Source organism: Anser brachyrhynchus, assembly GCF_964034855.1.
Source record: "Anser brachyrhynchus genome assembly, chromosome: 1".
Taxonomy (NCBI): Eukaryota; Metazoa; Chordata; class Aves; order Anseriformes; family Anatidae; genus Anser; species Anser brachyrhynchus.
This window is the reverse complement of record NC_137694.1, coordinates 102,388,702-102,415,157: the sequence shown is the minus strand read 5'-3', so window position 1 is coordinate 102,415,157 and position 26,456 is coordinate 102,388,702. Positions and strand designations below refer to the sequence as shown.

Here is a 26,456-nt window from a genome sequence, read left to right as displayed (position 1 = left end):
AAATATGGATCTTGTTAATACAAGTTTGGTTGTCAAACACATCCCTTTGGAATTGAAATACCTAGGCTTTACATTTAATGTAAAGCATCCTTCCATAGATCAAGGTTTACCAACAGATTTCTAAAAGCGAACCATCCGTTCATAGCATCCTCGAGGCTCAGTAAACAACTCAGTGTTATCCAATATGTTCTTCAGTACTCTGGCAGCAAACACAGTGCTGCTGCCAGAACTGCCAAGTGCTGCTGGGAGAACTTGCAGAAAACAAATGGATTAATGTAACAGTAAATAACAACAAAGACAAATCATTCCCCCTAGGTTGCTCTCTCACATTGGGGTTTAGTGTGGTGAAATTCAGACTTATGTATCAAGGCATTAGAAATTCCAGCCACAGGCACAGAAAGGGTACCACGTCCTGTAAAGCATTACAGGCAATTCATTGCAGCCTTTCCACCATGGTAAGGAAGGCTAATGTGACTTGTACATGTATAAATGAAGAAGTAATAAGTGTATGTAAATGTGGGACTTTTTATTTTTATTTATTTATTTTTTCTACTTCCACTGTCTGGCTGTGCTGAGGCTGTTATAGCAATACTGAAAATGTGTCAAAAAGGATGAGTAACTGGATAAGATACAGAAATAAACCAGAAAGAGTATCGTAGGACCTAAATTCACTCTGTTTAAATTACCAAGATAAGACTGAGGAATCATTTAATCAATGTGCATAAACACCTCATTGAAAGATATGATGGACTGTAAAATCTAATAGAGCAAGGCCAAGTAGAGACCAGTGGAACTAAAGGCTAGCTAAAAATTCAAACTAGAAAAAAGACACAATCTGTGACAGGAGCTGTGACCTGCCATAGACCATACTAATAAAGAAAAAGCTCTGCTATGTAGCACATCTGCTGGGGATAATAAATCTTGTTCAACACAAGCATGCTGGCAAACACAGCCCTTCAGAAGTGAAATACCCAGGCTTTACATCTAATGTAAAGCATGCTTTAGATGGATCAAGATTACTCTCCTGAATGTGGTATACATCTACATGGTTTATTATACAAAGGATTATAAACTGCACATTTAGCAAGTGGCTCTATTTTAACATTTTTGAGGTTCCTATTAAGGTTTTTTCTCTGTACAGACAAAAGCGGCAGCACATGTACAGGGAGAGCTCATTGTCAGTGCTATTGGATGGTGCTCTGTAGTGTACTCTATATGCTTCTATCTGTAGCTACAGCCACCATATGAAAGAACCAGTGTGGACACCTAGTCTATACCTGATGACATATTTGCTTTGTTTTCCACTTTTAACAAACACAATATGAACTAACCCATTGCACACACGGGCCCAGGGAACTGTGTTTACTAGTGGTGAAGAATCTATCGTCAGAAATCCTGACTGAGTAAATGATGCTTTAATGCTCTTGGGATGTCAACATACTGCACAGTAATTGTTATGGCAAAATATCTAAGAGCCTAAAATAGGGTTCTTTTTATTAATTGAAGTCTAAATTTAGTTCTAAGTAGTATATTGTGATTTGTCCAATTATTAAAGCTATTAGTAGAGCCAATAGTTATCCTACAAGCTCAGTGTTTATAGGTAGCATAATCCACATATAATATCTTGCATAATCAAAATCTGATTAAAGTGTCTCTTCTGGGAGGTGTTTAATGCCATCTTTACCCATCTGTGCAGAGATCTAATCAATATATGAGGCTCACTGCACCCATTTGCTGTCACTTTCCATTAACAACTCTTTATAGTCAGTCTATTCAAAGTCCCAACAGGATCTGAAACTGCCTCTATCTTCATAGCAATTCTTCCTGAACGACTAAGTTTCATATCAGCCTCAGTTAATACCTGTTTTGAAATTGTTTTGCTCTCTATACCACAAAGCAGTTGTTTTCAGTACACCATTTCAATTGTCCAACCGGCCTACATAGTTCCACAGACACAAAAGTGATTAGATAAACGCTTGGGTTCAAAAGCCTGGAGAGATGTATATCATCTAAGGAAACACTCACTTCTTTAAAGCCTCGCAGAATCAATTGACACACAGCCAGACATACATAAATGCAAAGTTGGAAAAGGCACCAGTCCATTTTTACCTCTTCATAATGGGTGTCACCAGCACAGAGGAAGGAACTGTTGGCTGGGAGGTGCACAGTCCTGTAATATAGACTTCAGCTGATCCTAGCTGAAGCCAATTCACATTTGATTTATTTTTATTTTTTAATTTATTTTTTTTTCACTTTGGTGGAACAGCAGAAGGCAGTTTTTCACTAAGTCTGAGGTCAATCAGATTTCTAGGCATAGAATAATTTACTTGAGTGTGTCCTTTACCTTCTAACCATTTGGACAGTACATTTTTCAGATGTACATCTTTGCCTTGGTGACTAGAAGAGCTATCTAATTTTTTACTCATGGACCTGTCAAAGCTTACAGATGCCAGTGTAACCACAACTTGAAAATATTCTGAGTTCATCTAAGGATGGTCTGCTCCATGACCCTGTGACTGCACACTTTTGCCTTCTCAGGAGCCTTCTCAAGAGCCTACTCAAGAGCCCTATTGAATCACAATGATTTTACTGTGAGACAGAAAGAGAGACCCATCAGCTCTTTGTTCAAAAATGTGGGCTGTTCTATCAAAGAAGATGTTAAGAAAAGAAGGACTGTAACAGCAGACTATTGGAGCTGTTACTGAGAAACAGGACAAAGAGGTAGGGAAGAAGTTTCAGTGCAGGAGGCCTGAGCTCATGTTGTACCCTTGCCATACTGTTCTTCTATAGCTTATGGGAGAGCCTGTGTTTGGGGAAAGCATGTCCATGAACCAGCGAAACAAACAGAATTAGCTCTACTCAATACGCTCTTCTAAAAAATCACAGTCCACCAGTGAATGGGAATGCGTATCTAGCTGGCTCACAGTAGTTCTGTGCCAGGCTTCATGCTATCCAGTTCAAATGAACTGATCACTGAGGTAAAAATGTTATTTCTACACGCAAATCCACACAAACACCCTGAACAAAATACATATAACGGTTCCTCCAAAAGGTTTGTATTCTGAGTGCATAATATACTAGCAGACAATGAAAAAATGATAACTCTTATGAGTTAGTGGGATAATACCACTGAAAAGAAACAAATTCATACTATACGAAATTATAAGGCAGAACACACCATTTATCCTCACCAGCCACTGATCCTGCTGGCAAAGACAACCATGGAAAGGAATTGAGGATAATGGAGCCACAAGTTCACAGGGATTGCCTTGTCTGTCACACACACCACCTGGTCAGTGACTTCAGACACTTAGTGGCTGCTGCCTCCAGTGTCTGGCAGGGAGGCTTCCTTACACCCTCAGATTGCTTTCTACTAAGAAACCCTTGAACTGATTGTAAGAAAAGGGAGCAGCCACAGAAGAACTGCCGTTTAACTTCCGTTTAACGGAAGTTAATTTCTGCAGTAAGGTTTTCTTCAGTCTTAGATTCTGGTTGTTCAGAAAAGCGTTCTCTGGAGATGCTGGAGGATGCAGGTTTGTGAGGTGAACTCATTACTCCTGTGGCTAAGGAAAGCTTCCTGAAGGTAATGAGCCGCAATGCCTGATGTGAAGTAGGTGTGCACACAGATTTGGCATTTACCTGCTATTTGTAAGTTTGATGTTGAAATGAAGTGAAAAAATGCACAAATATCAAATATGCTTGACGGCCAACGCCACATAATGGTGGTCATTTCAAATATGCACTGCTCCCTTGTAGCACCTGCTATTCCTAGCCAGTCACGTTCTAGCCCCTCCCCCCTTTCTTTGTACTCTAAAGCAGGAAGCCTGGATCAGGGTGCTTTACATTTTGATATAGCTATCCTTCAGTACCAGACAAGAAAAATAAAAAGACATTCTTCTCTATTTTGGAATCATCGACAATCCCATTACTACAATATAGTGTGAATATCCCGCTCTTTTTTCTTTCCAAGGTGACAAAGCATGAGGGAATGAATTAAAAATATATTTATTCTGAAACACTTTTACCAATACAAGTGAAAGACAAATCTGTCTATGACTTGCCCAGTTCTGCCAGTATGCTCCTGAAAAGCAAAACAGCATTGAAAGACGGAAACCTCGGAGCCAGCAATTGGAGAATTCCCCCACACCAGGGCCAAATCCTGCACTTATTAACTCTGAGTAAAATGTCTTTGGCAGACCCAAATTAAGTACCTAGAGCTAAAGAGTGCAGTTTTCAAAACTGCCAAGAAAATCTTTTACTTGGTTTTGACTGATGTTTATGCATTGACCGAGACTAGACAGGAACCAAACTGCAGTTCACAAATGCGAATGCTGACCCAATATCTGCAAAGTTTGTGGCACGGGCAGCCTCTATTTTGGTTAGTCTATCCCAGACAGAAGAAATTACATATGCAAACATGGCTGTGATCCTCTTTTCATTCATTAGTGTTCTGATTTCAGATATGTTTGGGATCCAAGTTTTATGTCATGACCAGAACTGGGCAACTAATTTGCTGCATATTTGGCATATCTTCATTTGTTAGGCTTAAGTCTAATCCTTCTATTTCAGAAGGTAGTGGATATTCAAAACACACAATGAATAGTGCATTAGATAGCACGATCAAATACATGATAGCGTATAGAGTATTAATAAAGGATCAGAAGACCAGAATGCCACAATATTATCCATAAACCAGTGAACAGAATGTTTCGACTGAATTAGTGAATGTGTTGTTAGTATCGTTTTATCAGTTCACAAATACCATTGCTATCTATTATTTATCTACTATTTGCCCAATGGACACACATTATTTTTCTTCATTATTCAATCTGCTTTAGTTTGATCCTATATAAGCTGAAAACTGTGGAAAAAAAATATGGCCTGTATGGAAAATTGCTGTGGGATTGCAAAACCTGTAGAGCTTGCCAAAGACAATGAACTCTAAAAACTGTTTTCCTTGTTTATGTGTTCTCTCCAGACCCTCTTGTTTATGTAAGGGCTCAATATATGATCAAATTACCTTGCGTCAGCCAGGCTGTGGTAATTGTCTGTGTGTGCACTTTTGGCCTGTAGCGAATACAAGAAAATTTAACTTAGTTTAAACCCCTTCCACTGCAGGCAAACCTTACACAAATTACTTTCACTGCAAGGTGGACCTAAATTGCCTGCAGTGATATGCTAAATCCCAGGAGCCTGACTGCTTGTCCAAGACCCAGGATTGTGAAAGACACCTCTCCCCAGGCAGCATGGAGGCGCTCCAGGATAGCTTGTATTTTTTTTTCTATGAGTATCTTGCACAGGTATGTCTTAACAGCAATAAAGGACTTACCTGCCATGCCTCAACCTTCTTAATGTCTGCACAGGATCCGTTAGTGAAGAGTCCTTTCCCAGGGGTACAGGTGTATATATCCTGCAAAGCATGGGCAATAGAATATACTGCCAAATACACGTTATAGGATATCCGCAAGTGTGTGTAGTCCATGTATGGCGTCTCCACACTGGTGATGTTCTCATCCCCTGTGCAAGGAGGTCGAAAGGCAGTTGTACTGTTTCCAGTGCCCAAGCCCTCTTCATGGGCCTTGTGGAAGGAAGCTGAAGCTGGAGAATTTTTGGACCCATCAGGGAGATAGCAGTTAAATGTCTCCTCCCAAAACTCCTTGGCAAAGCCATTGTTGGTGGATTTCTTGGGATGCACCTTCTGCAGGAACTCACGAAAGCCTGGGATCTGTCCTGCCTTCAGTGCAAACCCAATGGTGCTGCCAATGACACGGAAGAACTCTGGCATGGCTATCAGGGAAGAGCTGGCCCAGGCCTCACTCGCCAGCCAGATCTTGCCGGTGATGTTTCGCCTGACTATCTCTTTGATGAGTGGTTCCAGGTCCGGGCCACTGGAGAAAACAACAATTACTCTTGCTGTGGAGTTCTGGATGACCTCCACCACCTGCTGGATCTCCTCTTTGTCCGAATACTGTGAGATGAGCTCACTAAAATCAATGCAGATGTCTCTCTCCTCTGCCTCCTCCCGAAACTTTTCAATCCCTGGCCGTCCATAATCATCATCAGCTGCAATTGTCCCCACCCAGTTCCAGCGGAAGTACTCGATGATGTCTGCCATCGCGGTGGCCTGATGCTCGTCATTGGGGATTGTGCGGAGGAAGGACTTAAACTGATTCTTATTGCTCAAAAGACGACTGGATGAGGCATAGCTGACCTGCAAGAGCACAGCAGACAAGCAAAACAGACCATGAAGTGAACTGCCTGGGAATAAAATGCCAATGTTTACCTAGATTAACTGTCAACCTAAACAGCCTCAGATGGGAGGAAGGGAGGGCTGGCACCACATGGTCAGCCATGTTCTCTTGGCCTGTGGTTGAACACAATCCACTCTGAGAGACTGTATGTACTTGTAACTGTGGGTGTCCTACAGAGACACACATGGAGGAGCAGCTGCTCAGACCCAAGCGGATGGAGCAAGTGTGTGCCCTCCTGTGAGGCCAAGGGTCAGAGGGAGTGTGACACTGACACTAGCCTGGGGGAATGGCAAGGAGGTGAGCCATGGGCGGCACTGACTCTCCTGTCACCTCTGTCCCCATCCTTAAACAGGCTTCATCAGGAACCATAGGCCTGTTATTTACAACCTCTGCCAGCTGGAGGAAGGATGTGATGTGCATCAGTGGCCTTGACCCTGGGGAGTGTTAAGGTAATGCTAGTCATTACCTTAGCATGATTTCCTGATTGCTGGACATAATCAGCAAAGAAGCCAGTAGATATTCCTCACTCGATGAGCCACCATGTTTTGCCATCAAAATTGGATTTTATTTCCTTTACTAAATCTATCAAGAAATGTTTTCTTTTTCCTAATCAGAACAAGTGCCATATGCTTTTAAGATATAATTTGAATTTTCTGTAAGTAGGGAAACAGTAAAACCCAAAAGAGAATAGTTTAAAGATATGAAGAAGTTTTAAATCTCACTTATCTTTGCATTTTGAGATTGGTATCTGAACTCTTTAGGACTGCCTCTCTCTTTGAAAAATCTTCTATAAACAGTTCATTTTGTACAAAGTGGAAACTTACATAAAAACTTATCTCTTCCTTAAACTCTGGCATTTAGTGCTTCTGCAAGAAGAAAGAAAAGAAGGAGGTTTCCTAGTGCAGTTTCAAGGGCCACAGGAACATACTGTCCTTTCACAGAGCTGTGCTCGCCCCCGGACAGGCTCCTACCCAGAACTACCCTCATCTCCTGCAACCTCGTGCCAGAAGGTACAGACAAGGTACTCTAATCCTGCAGATGCTGTAAGAGATGAATTTCCTCTCCAGGGATATTTGTGTGCAAGAGCGAGGCCTGGATTCTCCAAGGAAGGTGACCTTAGACAACATCACAGTGGCTTCCCTGTTTAGACCTTAGCAGTGCCCATTGGTTTGGGAGCTTCAGCAAATGTCCTGGCATCTCTTTTAAATGTGAAAAAGTCGATCTTTAATGAGTCCCCTCATTCTTAACCACTGGCAATTTAATAGGGTACACTGAAGTAAGATACTAAGAAATAGAACAGAAGCCATAACATTTTCAGTTTCTATGTCAACAGGATGAGTAATGAGCCTTAGATTAATTGTAAAATATACTTCCAACTTATACTGAAATGTAGGGTTTATTAAGCATGGATTTGCTAATGGCTTGCTATAAATGGCAGTGATAATGCATGTTCTAATGCTGCCCAACAACTCCCAGTTTAAAAGCCTGCTTTCTGTTGTCAGACTCCAGCCACCTGTCTGAAATTTCATTCCACATTGAGAACTGAACCTACTGACCTCTACCCATTTCTGTAACCACTAGATAAAGGCTACTTCCTTATAGCATAAACATCATTCCCTGTTCAAAGAAAAACTCTGAGAACTGCAAACATCTATTAAGTACAGTCAAACCCACCGACCCTTCTCAGTAGCTCTTGTTAACATGGTAATGTGACGTGTAAATTAACAGTATGCCTTAAAATGCCACCACAGTGTTTATTACACACCACCTTCCAATGCTGCTCTGGGCAATATCTAGACAGCAGATGTTAGTCATAGCTTAAACCATTCTTTCCTGCTCAGACACCCAATGTCCATTCCTTCAGATTCCTGCAAGGGAATCAGGCTAATAAGAACATTAAGTAGACAAGATATATTACAGAGCACCAGGCAGGCAAGAATTCTTCCTTCTTCATTTGTGATATAGGTGGGAATTAGAGCCCTGGCTAAAATAATGGCAGAGTGGCCTGGCAGAGTGAGAGAACAGCGTGATGCAATCTTGTCACAAGGCCTTCTGTAAGCTCTGGCACCTGCACTCATTTTGGAAGGGGAACAAGAAATATTAGGCTATACAAGGCAACACCTAAATGCATAAAGCCAAGCACTTTCCAGAAGTTGTCTTCAGTGTGGAAATCTAAAATCAACAGCAGCAACATTAGGCTATAGTATGCCAACCTCTTATTTTGCTCAGGGTCTTGGCAGAGCAACAGCTTTGTCAAACAAAAGCATGGGACTGTGGATACTGTCCCTGGTCCCAGCAGATTCAGCAAACAGCAAGAAGGATGTTATGGCACAGCAGCTGGCACAACTACACTGCCATGTAGATGACCCAGGAACAAGCTGGGACATATACACATACTATCACAAATCTTGTTTTGGAGGCCCTAAGTCAAAGAAAGGCAGGGCAGCCCAGAATAACCCTTCACAGCACCTGATCATCAGAAACAAAAACTTTGCAGGTCACCTACTTGGATAATCAGAGATACTGACAGAGGTAAGGGTGTCTGGCAACGAATGAGGTCTGCCTTACCAAGCTCTGTGCAAGGTGGGCATAACTAGAGAGTGACCACAGTGAAACAACATCACAACTAAGCTGTCATAGTTGGCAACTGACAACGACTTGTCTAAATTACTCTTGGTCAGAGGCTAAACTGCTCATCCTCTACCCTCCTCCTAGGCTAAAACTCTACCTTCCTCCTAGGCTACAATATTGCTGTTGGCTGGATGTTGTTACTGGCTGCCTGGTAATCTTTTTTGGGGGGATTACAGATTTCTACCATAAGAAAAAAACATATTTTGTATTGACCCTCTCCTTGAGGGTCTATGCGAAGTGGCAAAGATCAAACAAGCCATGGAGGATGAACTTTGCTTGAGCCCTTGTGGTGGGTGGCAGAGAGTGGAACAGAGAACCTGGCACAGCCTCTGAATATGCCTGTACTGGTCCAAATATGTAACTGACAAGTATGAGACCGAAGGCTTGTATCTTTTACTAATAAAAGTATTCATTTTGATGTGACACAGCACATCTGGAGTGAAATAAGACTGTTTTCTGTTAGATAAACCATTGTCTCACTCTGAAAGACAGTGCTTCCCATCATTGTCTTACCCCTTAACCCTCCAAGGATGTATTCAGTTACTGTATACAGTTACCTCTCCATTACAGTTAGCCTCTCCATTTCCAAACCTTCTTATGTTTGAAACAGAGACCGAGTACATTAGCAGCAGTGCAGTTCTCCATCCTTGTTCTGCAATGTACCCCTCTCCAAACAGCAATATCCCCAGCTGTGCCATACACCTGGTAGCACTGCAGAGCAGAGAGGCAGGCCACGTGTAATCTAAGCAAGACAAGTGAAAGCATACCTGAGGTATGTAAAAGAGTCCCAGCAGATTGGCCACGGCGGTGGAGACCCCAGAGCCGGTTGCCCCCACGACTGCAATGGTGGAAGGGATATGTTCTGAGCAGTTGCAGAATTCATCCAGGTTCAAGGAGTCTATCTTGTTCTGAGCCACAAAACTCAGAGTGGCCTCGAGGGCTTTAGAGACTGTATTGCAAGTATCAAATATCCTGTATCCCAAGGTCATGTTGGGAAGGAGATTTGGGCTACTGTTTATTTCTTCTATGGCAAAGATCATAGCCTGGAGCCAGCGGAAGCCTCGGAAATTATACCTGGGAGAGTGAAACAAATAAAAATAACACAGAGTGAGAAGGAGGGAAACAGAGGAGATGAGACCAGGGCTGAGACAAGGGGAGAATGAAAGATTCTAGATACAAAAGGCAAAAGCAGCTTACACTATTTAGCTCAGTCTCGCATCCGGCTGAATTCAGAAACTTTTGCTTTTGTGCGTTCAGTGGTTATAAGAGAGGTGTGCATATGCAAAAAGATTTTGTTCTGCTTTTCAACTCATCAGTTTGGGAGCTCAGTTAAGAGATTGTGAGGATAAGATGACCTTTTCTAAGTCCCCTGATCTCTGGGAAAGTCAAAAGAGAGCATGCCTGGAGGGTTGGTTCTCCTGAGGACACTGGGCCTGGATCTCATGATTCTTCAGCAAATGCTCTAACACAAAGCTTCTCCTACCAGATTTCCTTCCAGCCTGCCTCCTCTGACATGTTTCTGAATGCAGATGGCAGTGTCTGCTAAGCCTGAACATGATGCTGACAGGAACTTGGGCTCAGGGATACGTAGTATGCCAGGGCCTGTTGGTTTTAGGCAGGCAATGTGAGATAAGCCACAGCACTGGCATGCTGTTGGATGCTCTGCTCAGGGAAATTTAGTCATCTGTAACACTGGGCCTCATATCACCACTTCACACTGTGAGAGAGGGCACAACCAACCTGTTTATATGAGCAAACAGAGATATGTTATAAATCCTAGCATAACTTGTTAACTTGCTAATTAGGTACTTCATTGTTCTCATTGAAAGAATAATATTCTCTTTATTATGGTGTTTTCATACATCTGCTTTAGACACAAGCTCAGAAGTTGCCACCAGAGCTGGCCTGTGAAACTGAAACACCGTTTTTTGAAGCTTTCTTTGTTCTCTGAAGTGGAGAAGCTGTGTTTTCTGACATGGAATAGGAGCTGATGTTGGGTGAGTGACTAACCCAAAACAGGGAGAAGCTTCTTCAAGGAAAGCAGCAGGAAGAAAGTAACTTTGACATGTGCTATTCTCTTACAGTAAAAGCTGTAAAACTCTGAAAGCAATCAGTTGTGTGTCTATTAAGCTGTTACATTTTGGGATAACTCAGCTGGAATGGCTAATTCGTCTATGAACTGACACTTGCCTTTCCTTGTAATGCACTGTAGACCAGGTTAGCAACTGGTTTACAGTTTAGTGTTGAGTTGCAGTTGGAAACAGGAAGGTGTCAAAGCTGTTATGCTTGAGATTAATTGGAAAAATTGATGGGACCCAGAACAGGATGAGCCTGGGGAAATGGTTGGCCCTAGAATAGAATCTATATAAAATGGTAGATTTTGGGTTTCAAATAAGTGTTACTTTGAAATGCTTTTCCATACCAAGGTGAAGGTTTCTAAAAATGAGGTTCATAAAATCATGGCCTTTCAATTTCTGAGATATACGACCAGAACATTTTTTAATTACTGGATTAAATGGATTGCATGCAAAATTTATGTTTCCTATGACTGATTTCTTCAAAGCTGAATGAACGTACCAAAATTACTGATTTTCTAAGAGTTTTATCTGACTTATCTGGAATCAGAAATTCTAAAGATATCACACCTAAGGTTCATCTTTAGGTCCTAAAAACTTAATTTATCCAACTTCATTTTGCCAGAAATCTTTGGATAACTTCCAAAAGAGGTTCTGTTCTGACACTGTACCTCAAACAACACACAGCATGGTTTCAGCACAAATCTCTTGAGCAACTTCAGGTCAGAAACGTTGAGGCCAATAAAAATCCTTAGTTATAATGTATGACCAAATGGATAGCTAGCTTTTCTAAGATCACCGTTTAGAAAATGGACACCGTTTAGAACATTGGAATGTGGGTTACATTTAGAATTTGGTCATTTAGATTTTTTTTTCTCTAGTTCCAAACCATTAAGGAGTGAAAGGCAATGGGAGAGCTCTGAAATAAAAGAGCAAGTCTCAGAGTGAATAAGGCAGTGAATATAAAAAAAAAACAAATGTGCTGGGCATACCAAGCTGTCTCACCCAGTCTCTAATGCACTCTGGGAATCAGAATGGCAGCAAGAATGTGTTTTATGATACTTCTTTTTAAAAATCTAAATCTGTGCACAGATATTTTTAACTAAAATGAAAATAGGATTTGAAACAACGAACAATATTCAGGCTCCCAGTGTAAAACAGAAAAAAACTAAAAGCATTTTTATATATTTAAAGGGAAGACTGCTGAGAAGTTGGGAAGTACAACTGTAAGGATTTTCACACACTCTAGTATGTGTAAACGTAAGTATAAGTGAGTTCACATTACATTATAGAAGTGGATAAAAAAAAAGTTAGATTGAGTATTCTGTCCTTTTGACAGAAATTTGGTTTAAATTACTAAAATGCTGCAATATTTCAGGTGGTATCTTCAAAAACAGTAAGAGGTGGACTGTCTTCTCCTTGATTTCAAAGAATGTTTGTTATTCAATATGCTATGTGCATCACTCAGATGCAGAGTGACTAGATTTTAGATTTCAAATGAGTGCCATTTTAAAATGCTTTCAGATATGTTTCCATTACCAAGGTGAAGATTTCTAAAGATAAGCTTCATGAGATTGTGAACTTTCAATCTCTGAATTACATGACCTAAGATATAACGGACCCATGATACACAACTGCTTTTCTTTTCCTTTCTGACATATGTTCCTGATGAATATTTATTTATAGCATTAGGCCTGCACTTCATTTGTTTGAGATTGGATTGACTTTCTTTTGGAGAGGAAAGGAAGGGATGGAAGCCTTGTCTAGGAGTTATATTCCAAATGTGTTTGAAATGCTTTTGATAATTTATCTCATATTAGCATGGACAGCAGACGTGCAATTCTTTCCAGTTACACCTCTAGTGATAGCAGCATCGGCAGATCAGCAGAAGAGGATCAGATGGGATGGAGACAAACACATCTCACTCCATCTTTTCTAATACCTCATAGATCTTCAGACAAGGTCTCATTTGTTAAATGAGAGTATTCCATCAGTACTATAAGTGCTAACACTGATATGGTCAGATGAACGCAGTGACACTAAACTGATCTTACTGAAGCAAGATTTCAGGATTCCTTCAGTCTATGTGAATGGAAATTGTGTGTATAAATCCTTTTCCATTGTACTGTAATACCCCAACAAAAGATTGGAAACTTCTGGCTTGGTGTGTATGTGAGTGATGGGTAAAAATGGCCTTTGAACTTGGCAGCAGGTTACACAGATCCAGCTGACCTTTTGTTGACCTGCTGTGACTACTGTGACTAGTCACTGTCATATTCTTTCAACCATGCAGAAATTTGACTGGTAATTTCCATGAAGAAAATACAACATGCAAAGGATTTACTAATAGAAACAGACATTTCATTAGACTTCCAGAATCTTTAAATAGCTCCTGGTATTGTTTTAGTGGTAAATAAGCAAACTCCAAAACTTATTTTCTGACATGTTATTTTTACAAGTGCATTGGCTTAGTCTTGCACTTTAGCATTTCTGAGATGTGCTGCTATAAAAAGTGGGCATTAAGCTCTAAATGGAAGTTTAATGTAAATAATTCAGTGCCCAAAGTTGTAGAATTGAATTTTTATGTACACTCAGTTCTTTAAATGCTTCCGTTATAGTGACCATTCTCCCACCTGTCCCTCAGACCCAGAGCAATCCACTGTTCTTTCAGTTCCCAGGCAGAAGCACAAACAAAAAAAGAGATATCAGAAAAAAATCCTCCACAAATCTTCATCTTAATCTTCACATCCCCAGGGGAAAGCTTATTTTTGCAGCAGTCCAGTTTGCTAGACAAGATTGCAAACAAGATTTTTGCTAGACTAGATTGCTAGATGATATTGCAAACAACATCTTACTAATTCCCATAGGTTTCTTTCTAGTTGGTATAAATGTGTCTATGCAGGGATGCTCAGGATGCACATGCTCCTCCTGTCATGAGCTTATGATGGGACCCTGCTCAAGCTGTTCTCTAAGTTTCTCCATCTGTAAGATGAAGCCAAAGCCAATAAATGCACAGGGGAGTGTCAGAAAGGATGAAGGATTGCAGAGCCTAATGACTGCAAGAAACCCTGAGGAGAAACCTGAAATAGTGATTGTTTGTTTATCTGGTTCTTGGTAGAACAGCTCGTGTTGTCTGGATCCAGCAGGGAAATGGAGATCTGTTAGTTTCCATGAAGGAGAGAAGGTCATGAATTCACAGCTTCATGTGAATTCATGACCTTCATTTGTCAAAACTTGCAAGGCATGAAACTGAGACCTTTACTATATGAAAGAAAAGGAGAAAGCAATGTGAAAGTTCTAAACAGCTTCCACTTACTCTCCCATATCTGATGTCATTTTTTTCAAGAATGGTGGCAAAGGCTGCATATGCCTCTTGGCTCATACCAGTACTCCTCTTCCTGTAGTGGTTATACACACATACTAATTTCTCTGTCCTCTCTAGATTTCCAGTACATTAATTACATGTTATTGCTTCTACTACCACTGCTATTACTAAGATATGCGAAGGGGAGACCTTCAGTCATTTGTCAGATTCCTGCAGTCAGGAGGTATAACGAGTTGCTTACCACCTTTAAAAGTTAGAACTTTGGTTAAGGGAATTAACTGTGCAGGCCAAAGCTCAGAAGGAGGCTGAGAAGGAGGGTGGAAGAGAAAGATGAAAAGGAAATAACTTGCTGCTGGAGGGGAAAGAGAAGATCTAAATAGCATGATAAGCATACAGTTCTGCATTTGGATTAGCAAACACATCCACAAGAAAGAGTGCCTCGGGCTAGCATTAAAACTCTGTTCTCTCAGACACGTTGACCCAGTGAGCTCATGTGTCCTGGAGACATGTAGTGTGAAGCCATACAATATGACACCAGGACAATGTCTCACCACGCAGTGTTTCACAGCTCAAAGGCTGTCACAGTGTGGGGCCTAGTCTAGATCGCTGATCAGAATCAAGGAAATATTCACAAAAATGACAACCTTGTTACACCATATTGGCTATGCTGTATCTCAACACAGTGAAGGTATGTGCTCATTGCAAACAGTACATTACAGTGAGAAGAATCCATGGGTATGGCCAATCTGTGCAATAATACTATCAATAACACTACTAACAATAACACTAACAACACTACCACCACTAAAACTGCTAATCTACCTGGCATCAAGAAAGGACAGAGAAATCAGGTTATGAACAGGCCTCTGTTGGTGCTGATAGGGAACAGGGGTCAGGGATTGCTTGTGCTGCAATCAGACTCTGTCTCCAACCATACACATCAGATATGCATCAGCAAATGTTATAAGGAAAGTTGCTGTGACAGCACCTGAGGTATACAAAGACAGAAGGTGTATTTATATCAAATGCGGGACACTTTGTTTAAACAATAAACCCTGTAACTAATTCTGAAGCAAAGGAAACACAATGCTCTCACTCCTGTATGACATTTGGTGTGGCAAAATCATGAGAAAGTTTACAGTTTGGACTCTATAACCTGTTGCTCAAAATGCAAAGATGTATTTTCAGTAGAATCAGCATGAAAGGAACTATGAACAGATCATTATTGTTCCCTTTTCCTTTCACTGCTGGGTTATGGGAACAGTTTTTCAAATAATCATGTGCAAGGTATGCACAGTAGGTTTGTATGCTGAGCTGGGGATATAAGCACAGTACCACAAGAGTATGAAGATTGTGAAAATTAAAGGAGTGGAGGGAAAACTGTCCTACCCATTTTAAGAGGCCCTGTTCAGGAGTATAGGTATGGCACTGAACAGAGCTACATGCGTGGAAAAAAGTCCAAACAGCACAGATCAGGTTGAATGGTTCTCAGATGAAAGGAAAGCCACATTTTCATAAATTGTTTGATACTGAACTCCAGGAGACGCAGAGGACAAACCACCTGTAGAGTTTCAGTAGGACCCTTAGGTTTTTTCTTGGACTCAAGGCAAGGAGCCTGTCATGGTCTGATGACTTGTTGCTGTTATTGCCTAATGGTGGAGAGAATGATGAAAGACAGAGGAGAGAGGATGCCCGCAGACTCCTCTACTGACCTGGGTCTAATTTTCCTAATGGATATGTGACATATTTTCCTATGCAATAAAGAAATTAAAGGCCATCTAAAAAAGGGATGGATATCAAATAAATTAGCCTCATCTTTGAAAAGATACAGTACCACTGAAGAAGGCTCAGAGAAGTGTGAAAAGGGCAGTCAAAGTATGAAACAGATTTTGAACTGTTGGTTTTACCAGGTGCTGCCATGCTTATGCTACTTTAGTGGATTTGCCATCCTACAAAAGTTTTTGATGCTACAAGACTGGGGAGATTTGACTTTGGGAAGAAACTGAAGCCTATAATTTTATTTTCCAGAAAGTATGAGTTTCATTTTTCCGGACTAACCAACTGCCCAGAACTGAGGAAACTGAATTGTGATATGGAAGACTCTAGCTCATGACTTGGAGAATATACTGAGTCTGCATGCACAACCCTACCCCAGGTTACTGCCTAATAATAGGGTCCAAAACCAAAAAGGACCACCTTTTGGTTGTGGTCCTGTCTTGTGAGATCTCTGTATCTCTGTGCAATTCCAGACAGAGGAATCTTCTGCTTGAGACAGCAAATCATTTCAGCAAAAATATCTGCTTTCAATTTAACATGTACTAGTAACAAAAACCTCACCACAGCACATAAACTGTCTCATGGATTAAATGTCTTCATCATTAAAATCTGATGGCCAGTCTCAAAAGGTATGCCCAATCTAAACATTTTTGAATTAAACCTTTCCTGGAAATAGGCATTTACTAGTGAAGATGTACAATGAAAGAGCTTTGAGCTACCTCTAGGCAAATTGCTCCTGTTGTAGTTGCTACTACCTCTGCAACTAGATTTTTGCCTTCCTTTAAGTATTCTTTTGCATTATGCTATCATCTCATAATATGTCCAGTTCCTTGAACAAATATGGAAAATGGCATAAGTGCTTCTTCAGTCAACTCCTTCATTTTGTGCCTGCAGCTTCTTGGTTTAGGGGTAAGAGGAACACAGATTTTATCCATGGAAATTTCAGGTGGAGGATGCCTCTTGGCAGATCAAATGCCACCTATAAGGAGCTCCCATTGTGTCCATAAAACAGCTGGTCTACTTTTTCAGGATATGCCTATTGTTGGCAGTGCTGCCTAGTTAACAAATCTTTTGGCAACCTCACATTTGCAGTACTTCTGGGGGAACATTCTCCTCTGATGCATTCTACCAATACATCCTTGTCAAGACCGTCACTGAGGCTGACCCAGTGCTAGCAGAAATGAATGTTATATTCAGTTTGCAAATACTAGCATGTGCTGCCTGTCACATGGAGCAGGTAAAGAAGACAATGAGCTGAAATATTCCATCACTTCTCAGCATTCCAGTTTTAAATTGCTGCATCCAGGAAAGAAAAATTACTAATACAAGCTACATCTTGCTCCATGAAGTAGACATTCTACGTACATTTAGTTTTTGACTTTTGTGTACACGGACTTAAGAAGGCAAAAGACCCCCTATTTAATTACTCTCCTTTCTGTGTGCTCCCCATGAGAACATCTGGAGATGCTCTCATAACCTGGATGGATACATTCTGCTGAATATTTCAGTAGGAAACTGCACCTGGAATCTGTGAGCATAGCAGGAATGTTGTCAGTTATTCTTCATTACCATTGCAACAGAACTGAACTGGGATGAGAGGTCCAAATAATTCTAGATATATAATTTATAACATATGGTTTCAGAAGAGGTCTATGACACTGAAGTGCTTTCCCATGCAAGGTCATGACAAAATTCCCTATCAACTGTTTTTTTGGCTGTATGTGTGTATTTCAATTGCAATCAGTTTCTGTCAGTTCCCAATTGTTATGTGTATTATGTGCAGAGCTGTAAAGTGCCTCATGTTTCATCATAAAAATGCCTACACGTCAATAAGAGAAGCTGGTTTTATGTGCATTTCTCCCTCCAGGGTTAACTGACAAAAATTTAGACAAAATCTATATGCACTGTTTACACAGAAGAAGACGACTGAGTGAGGAAAAGCTGACTGAGGAAAAGCTGAGTAAAGAGTTCAAGTCTGGACTTTGTAAATGTCCTAAGAGGACAGCTATGTGTTCAGTGGGATTTTCTCAAAAGCAGTGACCTATGGCACTCTCACTTATTCACTTGTTTAGGCAACCAAACAGTTTGTAAAGATGAGAGGCAGACTGTAAATGAAACTCCAAATCTGATTTCTGAGATATTTTGCCATGTATGACTGTAATCAAATGAACTCAAAGGTACTACATGTGATTTTCTGTCTGTCTGCTAGGAAAGCTAATTTTTGGATACTGTTCAAATGTCCGCTGTGAATGGCCAGATAAATCAGTATATTCCTGTTTTGTCAGTGTTGAGTAATGCAGGGATTGCTCTCTTTTACTGTCCCAATATTACTTGCAATACTCTTTTAAAATACACACTTCAGTCTTTACAGTTTTTTTTTTCCTGTTATTTACACCATATCTTTCCACTGCCTTGTAGAGCAGGTCTCTACAAGCACTGGATTACAGACTGTATGTACACAGCTTATAGCATATCACTTGCAGTTAACTGTAGTACTCCCCCACCAAAACTTTTTTATTTTCTCTTTTTCTGGCTTACCTTATACACTCCACTGATTCAGGTCTTGACTTTAGATCCTGGTCTTTAGCAGCCACTCCAAAATGGATGGGGAACAATCCACCAAGAATAATGTCTCCCTTCTTCTGTGCCCGTTGGTTTGGCCCATAGGCAGCAGTGCTCCATGTAAATAGCAAAAGAATCAAACAGCAGCTATATAAAGTCATTGTTCCTCTTTTCACCAGGGGCTATAGGACGTGAAATTGGAAAATATGATGTACGAAAGCAGATGTCGCAATGTCCAAGCTTTTCCTTTCCTTAATATAGCACAGGGAGGATTTGGGACACATGACTGCAGGGAGGTAAGCAACAAGGTGGAAGCCACGGTGCTGGTATTTCTTGCTCTCTCTTCTCCATTGCAAAACAGCAATTCAGCAGTCCTTGTTTCTTCATGGCCAAAGCATTACAGAAAGCCCACCTCTGAGAACTGCAAAAGAAAGAAATGAGAAGTGATCTCAGCTACACACCAGGGCCCCATGATTCCAGGTTGGTTCTACTTTGACAAACAAACCTCTCAGTATGCCACCCCCGCAGGCTGTCCCCACTCAGCAACCTGCCCAGGACACATACCACCTTTGAAAGAGGTTCAGGCACTGCAGGGATCACAGCCATATCTCCTCAAACAAGTGTCAGGGATTCTCTCAGATGTCCTAACTCTCTATCACACCTGTGAAGTGTATTACCAAACCTACCTGTGATTCTACATGACAGTGGCCACAGAAGACTCTGCAAAACTTGCAATCAGACCTCAATGAACAGAGCACATTGTAGGAGATGCTTGGATGGGAAAGCTGGAAATATGGAAAAATCAAATGCATTAGGAATCAAAACCTTCTCTTAAGCAAATAACTAGGATAAAGTTTTGGTGTATTTCCATCCTATCCTTTCCATTGATCACTCTACTTTCTGTTTTGAACTTATTCTTGCTAAAAATGAAACAAGGTCAGAATAAAGACATCTAAAGTGAGGATAACTTCCAGGGAAGCATCTGAAGTCAAGATACTTTTCCATAATGAATTGGGAAGGCTTGAAAGGTTCAGCCATCATGTCACTCCAGGCTTAGCTGAAGTGGTTTGAAGCTTGCGCCCTACTAGGACAAGAAATACTGAAGCTTCTCTATGCTCAATACGTTTTCCCTTCAGCACATCTACAGGCCTGCCAAAAGAAGAGCTAACTTAATTATGGCATACAAAAATGGCAAAGGCTCTAAGGGAGAAGGGGACATGAAAATTCATCATAAATGGCTCTTCTGCCTATTGGTAATAGGTGTAAAAACTAGCAGTAAAACTCTGAAGTTGGCCAATTTTCAGTGTACCCTGCTAATCCTGAGGATGGTTTAAATTTCTGAAGCAAATTATCAAGACTTTTCAAGTGCTGAGAACATTTTTTATGAGGATGGTTTATAATGCAGTAGATATACCTAAAGGATTTGACCTCTACCCAGGTCGAAAGAGGAGCTATTGCAGGGAAACACAATTATCACAGGGGTTCTTCTACTACTCAGCCCTAATGATTGTGCATGCTTTATGACCACCAAGCACATGCAAATATTTCACACATTTTGGTTAAAATGAAGGTCCAGAAGCAGCAGTCAACAGGAGAAGAGAGACAAAGCTCACATCATTCTCATGCCTCTGCAGTCAGCACACTTGGATGGCTGGGTATATGCTGCACTTATCTGTTCTAAGCTATACTTTGGTCCTGGCTTAAACAAATGCATTTTTATTGGCAAGGAGAATCAAATCTTTGGCTAGAGGTCAAGATACATTTAAGCAATTTTCTACCAGGAAATGTGGAGTCACATTAGAAAATCTTGTGGGAACATACTGGGTTTTGTGTGAAAAAAGATGTATTTCATGTTCACAACATCAAAAGGACTCAGTCCAAAGTCTGAAACTCCCATTTTTGACAAACCTGACAGCTAGATCTCTATTGCTGAGTGGGCGTTTCATCTCCATCCCCAAAATCTGAAACATGCACATGAAATGTCCAGCTGCTGCTGACACTGTTAGCTCAAAAACACTTTGGGACATTATTCTGGCAAGCGACTGGAGTTATGTCACACTGCTTTATATTGCAATATATTGTACTGCTTGTTAGAGCGTTGTTTTATCATCTGACTGGTATCTTTTACTGAGAAGCCTCTGGTATTGCCGTGTAGCCCTTTGACATCAGGATGACAGACCTTTGACCAAAGCCAGGACTAGCAGGTGATAGATTAGAGCATAGAGTGAGTGTGCATAAAACTGTCCTTGAGCTTTTGTGTTCTTATTTTGCCCAGCAGATGGATCAGATGGAAGGTGGTTCTTGCTTCCTCGGTGCCCAATATAAAAGGGAGGAAAATACTTTGTCACTTTTCAATCAGCGAAAGGTCATCTTCCTCCCAATCCATTTATGGATTCAAAAGAAGGTATGAAAAAGTATTTCAGGCATTTTCTAGGCTGAGGTTCTCTCTTTCCACCTGGCTGAGGCTAAGTCTGCCAGTTCCTATGCGACTTGTTACTGAAAGGCAAGCAATCATTGCAGTCAGCTGCAGACTCGTTTCATTCTGCTCTGGTTCACAAAGGCATTTTGTCTGCCTGCTGCAGAAGAGAGCTATATGCAATGACCTTGGCACATTGCTAGCCTTCCTGTGCATACAGTCAAGCACCTGACAAATGTGCAGCAAGCCCAGTGCTTAAGGAGCACATCAAATACATTGCAGACGGGGAGGGAGGTCAAGTATACCATACACACTCTCTACTTCTGCTCACCACCACTCCCTGCCCAATTGAAAGAACAGCTTAGGAAAGTTCACACCTGTGTGGAGAACTGTGGCCAGAGCATCCCTATCACTACTCTGCCTGTCCTTTTTCCCAAGCACTCCTCAGATCAGGCAGCAGGGAGGCACAAATTCAAATTAACTGGAAAACTGGGACCTCTTCTGAACACTTCAATAATAAATTCTGTAATTCTGTTCTGAAAGAAATAGCCGCCAAAAGGTATGTGAAATGGTCTTCTGCGGAGCACAGCAAGATTTAAAATTGAGAAGTAACATTAACAGTATTATTGAAGTCAACTTAAATATGCTTGCAGATAGTGTTGATTCAGATACACATGTCACAATGTAGAATATAGAATACATGAAAGCAGCCCCCCCCAAAAAAAAACAGTGAAAAAGTTGTGTGTCCAGGAGAGATTTCATGGTTAGAAAATCTGGTAATGTTTAAATTAAAAAAAGGACATGAAGAAAAGGGGAGAACAGAAAAGATGTGAAATTATAGGCAGTATATGGAACCTAAATGAATAATCAAGAACTCCTGGCTGACGTTTGTGGACAAAGGAAAGAGGGGCAAGCTGGAGCTTTGGCAAGAGGCTACTTTCTGTAGGGAGCACTCTGCCAGCATCTCTTAGAGAGCAAGGACTAGAGGAGCCAGCATCACTGACACAGCAGTCATGCTATTGTTGAGCACTCTTGCTTAAATACCACCAGTTTTGAGGCTAGTATGAACAGAATATCACTCATCACCTCCAGTAAGGAATGGACAAAACATGCTGTACCCAGACTAAAGGTAGGCTGTGGAATCACTCCAGTGCTGAGGGAGATGAGGAGTTACTCCAGCCAGCAAGGCAGCTTCACAGGAGAACAGGGAGGAGTCCTAAGAAAGGGAAGCAGGAGGAAAAGTCATCTGAATTTTTATTTCTTCTATACTTAGAAAAAAAAAAGGAAGGAAAAAAAGCTGATACAACATATTGAGGTGAGGGTCAGCACCAGCAAGGCTGAATTTAGAGTACAGTACTTAGAAATGAGGTGTTTGAAGCAGGGAGCAATAATTTCTTAAGGTGGTTGCAAAGAGATGGGATGGTCTCACTATTTAGCCAAGGGCATCCCTTCCTCTTTACTACCTTCCAGCTGACAAAGAGAGCTGGGGGTCTGCATGCTTCTTCAGGGGACAGTGTGTGTGGGACTCAGCCAAGGTGGGAAGGGATCAATGACTTCCACATCTGCTGTGGGAAGAGGGTGAGCTCAAGAGCACATCTTTCTGATTTAATAATCTGCTTTTCCCAGTTTTCTGTTTTCTCTTTAATAAGGCTTTCTTTTACCTTTAGGGTTCTTTGCTTATGAAAGAGTAAAGAGTTTTCATCACGAACAGACAGACAATATAATTTAGTTTGCTGGGATGCTGTGGAGGGGTTTGAGCTGATGCTACTAAATATTTAGGAACCTCTCTTTGTCACCCAACTGTACATGCCTGAAGTATTACATGCAGGAAAAGTGAATTCACATTCTTTCTCTTTCTGTGCAGCAGACAAAGTTCAAAGGTAACAGATCTGAACTGATAAAAAAAGGTTAATTTTAAAACAGTATTTACAGAACTCAGTACTCCAAGATGTCATTCAAGAGCATGACAAGGCATTAGACAATGAGAAGAAAGTTACTCATTCATGGTATAAGGTGATACTTAGCATCTCACTGAATAATTTGGAACTATCTATTCACAGGAATGGGACTCAGAACTGAAATAATATCACAGGTCCTGTCTGTAATAGGCTGTGGATGTATAAGTCACATCCCTGTGGCAGCAAACTGAGGCACAGATGTACAAAGATGTACTGGCAAAAAAGATGCAGATGCCCTGTAAGATATCCAGAAAAACAAACAAACAGACAAACCTAAGTGTATGCCCAACTCCTTGTAAATCTCACAATTGATTACTGTCCATAACTAAATACCTCCTATAGCTGGGACATCAGGTATCTTCAACTCATTTAATATGACACAAGTCTCCCAGCTGCTTTCAAGTGCTCTCTGTGCCTGAGGTTGAAAAAAATTTAAGATACTGATTTTGTGATGAGCAGCTATTTGCTCGCTGCCAGTAGCAAGAGCTAATATCCTCTAGCATCATCTTTCATTGCAGCAAATCTTCCTTCAGGTCTCTTTTCTATAATTGGATTAAGATAATGGGCCTCTTCCTTATTAAAGGAGAGTGTTATGCAGCCTAATATTGAACTACCTGCTAATGCATGCCTGAAGACATAAGAATTTAGCAAAATACAGGTGGAAATTGTACCACTAATAGAACAAATTACTGTGCTCCTGCAGTTTTCAGCTAACAAATTGAAAAGATTAAATTAACAAGCAACTAAATTTAGAAAGAAGCTTTGTTACTATTTTCTTTCCTTTGCAAATAGTTTTATATTTAAAACATTATTTAGTATTAGTGTGTAAATACTGTGATTATATGCTCTCCAGTGCAGAAAACTTTAAAGTACTCTTTAACTATATTTTTTTCTTGTGTTTTGTCAGACTTTTTGATTTTAAACTCTTTTGGAAATGGAAGTAAAATACCAGCTATCTCACCTAAACTTAAGTGGAGAAACTTAAAGTGGCTCCAGGAGCAGGAGGAGACAACGGGACACTACTGTCATGGCAGAAACACTACCTGAGGGAGAAGAGGAGGTTCCCTTGGACAGGCATAGGTATTTGAGAGATTTGCAATTGGCACTGTTTTGCTAGTTGAATATGGCTGTCAGGAATCATGCAGAAAATTCAGAAATGTTCAGTTTGTTCTTTGTGTGAAAAGAATATGAATGGCACTTTCATAGTATGTATTACTTCTTAGTCAAACAGGAGTGAACCACAACTTTAAACAGCAGCTTCTCAAGTTCATAAAATAACAGAGTAGAAAAGGATCTCAAGGGGTTATGCAGACCGTCCCTTAGCCAAGGATGGGCACAGCAATATTTGTACTAGTCCCAGCATATGTTGTCTAAAGCCTTACAAGGAAGGAGATGTGTCAGACTGCCAGAGCAACCTATTCCAATGTTTCCTCTACTTTTTCCAGTGCAAATTTTTCCTTACATCTAATTTAAATGCTTTTTGTTGCAGCTTAAGTCTATCTTCTTTTCCTGTCTATTACATATTTGCACCTTCCTCATTATAATCACCTGTTTGAAATTTGAATTCCCTTCCTCTTATTATATCCCCTTATTTTAGACCAAGCAAACTATATTCATTTAATATTTTTTTTTCCTTTTTCACAAACAATGCTTTCCTGAACTCAGATTATTCTTGTTTCGTTCCTCTGAACTCTCTCTAGTGTGTCTCCACACTTAGTGTAGACACACTTAGTGTAGTTCAGAAACGGACATAGTGTTCTTGCTGGGCCCTTACCAGAGCTGAGTAGAGTGGTAGGATTACTTGCAGGCTACAGCCCTGTTTATACATCTCAGCATGGCACTTGTCTTTTTTGGAACAGCACAATGTTGTTAACTTACGGTAGATCATCAGCTGAACACAAATCAAAGTTGAACCTGTTTATATCCACAAGGCCTTGAAATTTCAGAAGAAACTCTGATCTTTCAGAAGTTTTTCCCTCCCATTCAGAAAAAAGGTAAAACTTGTTGAACTGCATGTGGTCAACCTGGACGCTGCAAGGTTGCCAACAAGGAGCCAACATGCTCAAGCTCCACTGACTCTCCTGGGCTTGCAGTACCTTTTTACAGCAGGGAGCTGGGGAGCTGGGGAAGACTCCTGGTCCTGGCTGTGTCCCATGGCAATAAGCCTGTCCTCATCCACAGACCCCAAAAGACCTTGGACTGACACATAGTCCTGCTTAGCCAGTCTGCCTTGCCTTTGTGAGGCCTGGATGCCCCATGGTAAGCAGAGCCTGCAGGTGAGATTGTTCCAGAGCTGTGGTGTTGGTTGGTTTGGAGGAGCCGAACTCATTGCTTACCCACTAGAGTCCTATTAAGCAACATGCCTGCCCTCAATGGATGTGGAAGAGATTCGGGTAGAACAGAGATTAGAGAGCATAAATGTGGTCAAGTTTGTGTCCAATCTCATTGCTCAAGACAGCTGAAGAAGGGCATTCCATGGAGAAATGGATGATGGACACAGGACACAAAACTTCACAGTACTGAGACCAGACAAGACTTCTAGCTCTGAGGTACCATGATAGTATGAGAAGAAGTAAATTGTTCATATATGTCACCAGGGCAGGCATGAGCACAGTGTTTTTGCACCTGTTTGGTCAAAATGAACACATCAAAGATATAATCAAAACCAGATTGCTAGTGTGTTCCAACAGAAGAGCTGTATTTGAAATCACTTGGTGGAATTAAACTGTTCTGTCTTTAAAGAAGGAAAATGTTAGGTGAAAATAAAATAATTTTTGCCAGTGTCAAAGGCAATGGTTCTTACCTCCCCTTATAACAGAGAGATTTTTGTCTGGTAAAGTGACATGATTCAGAAATGGGATCTCAACCTCAGAAAAGTTTGGAGAGTTAAGAGACAAGTGGTGTGAAAAGCAGAATTCAGGTCTAGAATAATGATTTCATTTAAGAACGACTACACACTTTTGGTTTTAAATTAAATAAAAAACTTGAATGCTAGAAGTTTTACTAAGAACGAGACTTTATGAAATCATCAAGACTATCAGCACATGACAGTGTTTCCATGCCCTGCTATTAGCTTAAGGGGATGATATCTGGTATAAATGGAACTCTGTTGGCAGGAATCAGGATGCAAATATCCTATTATATTACTGAAAAACATGTTAAAAAAAGATATATTAAAATCATATTTGGCATTAGAGAAGCCAAAGCAAGGCCAAAAATATTTCATACAAATCTGCCATGATACTGAAGAAGCTGCTGAAGCTTGTAAATAACAAAACCTGGCCAGGTCAAGTGAAAAAAGAAAAAACAACACACATTCTTAGCACAGGGAGGAATAGCCTGCAGAAAGAAAGTAGGCCTTAGAACATGTTTAAGTTGGTGAAGGAAACCTAAGAAGTTGCCCTATATTAACATTTTCAATTCTCCAAGATAAACTAAATATGAAAATGTATATAGTAAACC

At 40.7% G+C, this 26,456-nt stretch overlaps 1 protein-coding gene across 6 annotated transcripts in view; it reads right to left on the bottom strand.

Annotated features, from left to right (window-relative positions):
- Positions 1-26,456, bottom strand: part of CASR (calcium sensing receptor) — a 72,079-nt gene that overhangs the window by 18,248 nt on the left and 27,375 nt on the right. For 3 of the 6 annotated variants that reach the window (XM_080603312.1, XM_080603314.1, XM_080603315.1), the window contains 4 exons: positions 19,307-19,405; positions 18,597-19,041; positions 9,650-9,956; positions 5,330-6,211 (listed from right to left, as the gene is read on the bottom strand). In XM_080603312.1, the coding sequence (XP_080459438.1) occupies positions 5,330-6,211; positions 9,650-9,956; positions 18,597-18,781 (1,374 nt within the window). In that variant the 5' untranslated portion in view covers positions 18,782-19,041; positions 19,307-19,405. Of the gene's footprint in view, positions 1-5,329; positions 6,212-7,075; positions 7,118-9,649; positions 9,957-18,596; positions 19,042-19,306; positions 19,406-26,456 lie in introns of those variants that run through there. The other 3 variants (XM_080603313.1, XM_080603316.1, XM_080603317.1) reach the window with 3 other exon arrangements.